Genomic DNA, 4,334 nt, shown 5'->3' with positions numbered 1-4,334 from the left:
CTTCTGTAAAATATTAGGAATGAGCACATCTGAGTATAGGGATACTTACTTACCTTACAAAGTAAAAGCAAGCATTTTCTCTGTAAAATCTTTATTTCTGTGTAACACAAAGAACTCCTGAAAGTCAAACAAGGAGAAAATTCACAACATTCAAAGCACTATTAACTCATGAAATAAAGAAGAATCTGAGGTAGAAGTCAAGCGATATAATCCACAACCTTTTTAGGGGAGCATTTATTGATATTTCCAGCAGCCATCATATCTCTCCAGTAAGATCTAATTTAAAAAACGTCTCAAGTTCCAAAAAATCAGTCCGCTCTCTACAATCAGATGTAAAACTATGACCAACAGAAAACACAACATAAACTTTTGTCATATTAACAGAGTAAATGGTTTTACTAAAAACTGCTGACATTTCTATCAGTAGTAGCCATAGGGAGGCTGTTGGTTGTGACCATAGTGTCCATATTGATGGGGGTAGTAAGGTTCTTGTCTGTGCTGCGGGTAATTGTTACCCCAGGATCGTCCATGCCACTGATTGGATCGATTGTCACTTGGCCACCCCCGTCTGCTATCCCTACCTCTAAACTGTCTGTTATCTTGCAACCGATTGCCTCTCTTTCTTTGGTTCCCACCAGCTCTGCTATTCCATTCCTCAACAGTTGGAGGGGACTCAGGAGGGCGTTTCAGGTATTCCTGGTACTCTTTGTCATCTGTGAATCTACTGACAAACATCTCTTCAAAATTTGGAACAGCTTCAGAAGTGTCAGTCATTCTGAAATTCCCAGGGATTTGAGGCAGCTGTACTATTTAATGTTTAGATTGTTTAGATCTCCGGCCCAGGGCACCGTCACAGGATCTCCAGACCCCTTCAGCTCTCCAAGGTAACAGGGCCACTTTCATGTATAACTTTAACGTCAGCCCTCTGTATCTGCGGTCAGCATCTGCACATTCAACCAACCAGGGATCATGTAGTACTGTAGTACATATTTATTGAAAATATAAATGGACCTATGTGGTTCAAACCCATGCTGTTCAAGGGTAAACTGTTTGTATATATGTTTGTATAAATATATTTATATATCTATATCTACATATATATGTATACACACATACATTTATATTGCCTATCTTCTTTTTTGGTTTGAAAAAGTATTTTTTATTGAAATATATTTGACAGATAACATTGTGCACATTTAAGGTGTACAAGATGTTGATATGATACATTTGTATATTCTTATATGATGGCCACTGTAGAGATAGTTAGTACCTCTATCATGTCACATAATTATGATTTTTTTTTGTGGTGGGAATAATTAAGATCTAGTCTCCTAGTGAGTTTGCTGATTATAATACAATAGTGTCTATATTCACTATACTCTGCATTAGATCTCTATGACTTATTTATCTACTAGTTGCAAGTTTGTCCCTTTGATCAACACCTCTTCTATTCCCGCCACACCCCAGCCCCTGGCAATCACCATTCTACTCTCTTTTTCTATAAGTTCAGCTTTTCTACATTGCACATGTCAGTGATATTGTACAGTTTTTATCTTTCTCTAACTTGTCTCACTTAGCATAATGTCCTCAGGTTCCATTCATGTTGTTGCAAATGGTAGGATCTCCTGAATTTTCTGCCTATCTATCTATCTCAAATCTTCTTTAACCACTTGCCTACCTTTTTCTCTTAAAATTTGCTTATAAAATATGGCGCCTCTGGATTAAGGTCACCTTGACAATTTTTCTACTCTATACGTGTCTTTCAGCTTGTCACTGGATTTAACATAGACTAGAACATGGCATGTCTCATGGAAAGTTTTCCTAGGCTCTGTCATTCTGTGGTCTCAGCCAATACTGTACTGAACTGTTGGTGGGAGCACAAAGCAAGGTGTCTAACAATCCAGGCAACCAAACAGCTCATAGACAGTGGCAAGTGGGGCTCATTACATGTGACTTTCTGCTCTAAGTCGTCTCTGCCACTAAGAAGTTCTTGAGCTTCAGAGCCACTGACTGAGTCTTGACAAAGGCTCTCCTTGACCAAACCTTAGTTAGGCTCCTTTGAACCCTTTAGGCCTTGACCTTGGTGTCTGTCCTTGTTGGGCCAGCATCGGTCAGTCACAGCAAGAATCTTGCTAAGTTGCTTTAAAGAGGGCCCCCTACCCTTGATATCTGGTCATCCTCAATATAGAAAAGTCCACATTCCCCAGCATCCCCCAGGTGATATATGATCACCTTGGCTTGCCTTCAGCAAGAGTTCTATCAAGTTGCTTTAGGCAGAAATCCCCCTCACCCTTGTAGATAATGTAAGTAATCCTTTCCGTAATTTTCCACCCCCTGACCTCCACCCTTGACTAGAAATCCCCACTTGTGCATGCTGTTTTGGAATTGAGCCCAGTTCTATACTGAGATCTCTTTCCCCCTGTTGTAACTGTTTCTGAATAAAATATAATTTTACCACTACAACTACCATCTAGCTCCGACTCTAACAGTCTTAGGTTTGAAAATTTCTGCCACAGTTGCCTTTTAAGCCCTTTGGTTGACATTTTGTTTGTGCAGAATTCTGTAAATTAGGATGATATAGGCATGAGTTACAGAATCACATAGACCTGTTTTGAATCACAGCCCTTTCATCTGCTAGCTGAGTGACATTTTGCAGAATACTTTATCCACTGCACCTCAATTTTCTTATTTGAAAAGTGGGCATAACCATACTGATCTAATAAGATTATGAGGAATAAATGAAGTAACACTTGCAAAAATGCTTAGGACAGAATAGTAACAAAATAAATGATATTATTATCATTTTGATGGGATTACCCAATGAGAAGAAACATTGGAATGTTTTATAGCAAGAATAACTGCTATTTAAAAGTGTTCCTTTTTTCATATTCTTTTCCATTATGGTTTATTATAGGATATTAAATATAGTTCCTTGTGCTATACAATATAGTTTATCCATTCTATATATAATACTTTGCATCTGCTAGTCCCCAAAAAAGTATGTTTCTGTTTTGGAAATATCAGGTCAGCTTGGACCAGACCTTCTTTTTCTGGAAAGAACCACTTAATGGCTTTTCTCTGAATTGTGGATATTTAGTAACAAGCTTACTTGTTTATGTAGCAATATGAAAATGCTTACCTTATTATCAACAAAAAAAATATACAATTGAGTATACAGTAGAACCAAATACTTATGATTCATGTTATAGGAAAGATATAGTATAAAGATGAAGCAAATGTATGAAATGCAGATGTATTACAGTGGTGGAATAGGATTTTATTTGGTCAGACAATGGCAACCCCTCTCTGTGTTCTTGGTAGATAGGGATTGCTGGTTGGTGTATGTGGGGTGGGAAGAGGGAAGGCATATTTACACGGGGTGCCAAGAAACTTTTAGAAATCAAAGGGATTGAGATCCTCATCTCTTCCCTTTTGAGGTTCAGTATTGTTAGGACATCTCTGACCTCATGGACCGAGGTGTTTCCAGTTGAAGTCATTGACCAGGAAAGGAGACCAGGTTTCTTCCGCCCAGGAAGGAAGTCGCTATGAAGAAGGGGAGGGTTTAGGCTTGTGACACATGTCCCAAATAAGGTCCTAGATGGTGATGGGGAAGACTGGGTTGGTGTTGCTCATCTAACCCTCAGAAAAACTCTACAAGGCGGGACATGGTGTTTATCCCTGTTTTTCATTACAAAACTTAGGTTAAGAAATTTGCCCAAAGTAAGAGTGCCAGGAGGTAACTAAGAGCTGAGACTTGAACTTGTCTGTCTCTAGGATACTTGCATCTCACCACTATACTCTGTGTCCTATCTGAGACCTTTATATGGTTTTTCTCCTCCTCAGTTGACAAAACAAAGAAATGCTAGTTGGAGTTGAGGATTAAGACAAATACTCCAGTGAGAAAGGTACTGGTAATTAGAGAAAGAGAACCCAAAAGGGCTTTGAGGTTTCCTGGCCTCCTGCAAGAGGGTAATGATTATGTGATGTAATCCACATTCTTGCCTGACTTCTGGAAATAAGAAAAACAAGAATTTTCAAGATGATTGCCTAAGATTGAAGGTCATTCTGTGGCCATATTTAGTTGTTGGTTTTTTTCCTACGAAAACTTGATCTTTCCGGACCTTAATGATCTCATCGGTAAAATAAGAGGGTTGTACTAAGTCATTGTTTAAGGTACTTTTCATGCTTTAATGTTTGTGAGTGCCCGAATTTATAAGCTTTTTCTGGTATTTAACCTTTGGCCTTAGCCTCTTTAGCACTATGATCAAAACTGATAGACTCAAAGTTTATGTGACAGGTAAGGAAGCCAGGACAAAGGACTTAAGGAAGGTTAT

General features: G+C 38.6%; 1 protein-coding gene across 1 annotated transcript; it reads right to left on the bottom strand.

Moving 5' to 3' along the window:
• Window positions 1–296: 296 nt before the first annotated feature.
• LOC132515787 (RNA guanine-N7 methyltransferase-activating subunit-like protein) lies at window positions 297–844 on the bottom strand. Its single transcript, XM_060142145.1, has one exon. The coding sequence runs from the start codon at window positions 772–774 to the stop codon at window positions 421–423; it is 354 nt and encodes a 117-aa protein (XP_059998128.1). The 5' UTR covers window positions 775–844; the 3' UTR covers window positions 297–420.
• Between the last annotated feature and the right edge of the window lie 3,490 nt (window positions 845–4,334).

The sequence above is a fragment of the Lagenorhynchus albirostris genome, chromosome 2, assembly GCF_949774975.1.
Source record: "Lagenorhynchus albirostris chromosome 2, mLagAlb1.1, whole genome shotgun sequence".
In the NCBI taxonomy this organism is placed as follows: Eukaryota; Metazoa; Chordata; class Mammalia; order Artiodactyla; family Delphinidae; genus Lagenorhynchus; species Lagenorhynchus albirostris.
Note: the sequence above shows the minus strand (reverse complement) of the source record. Positions and strands in the feature narration are given on the sequence as shown.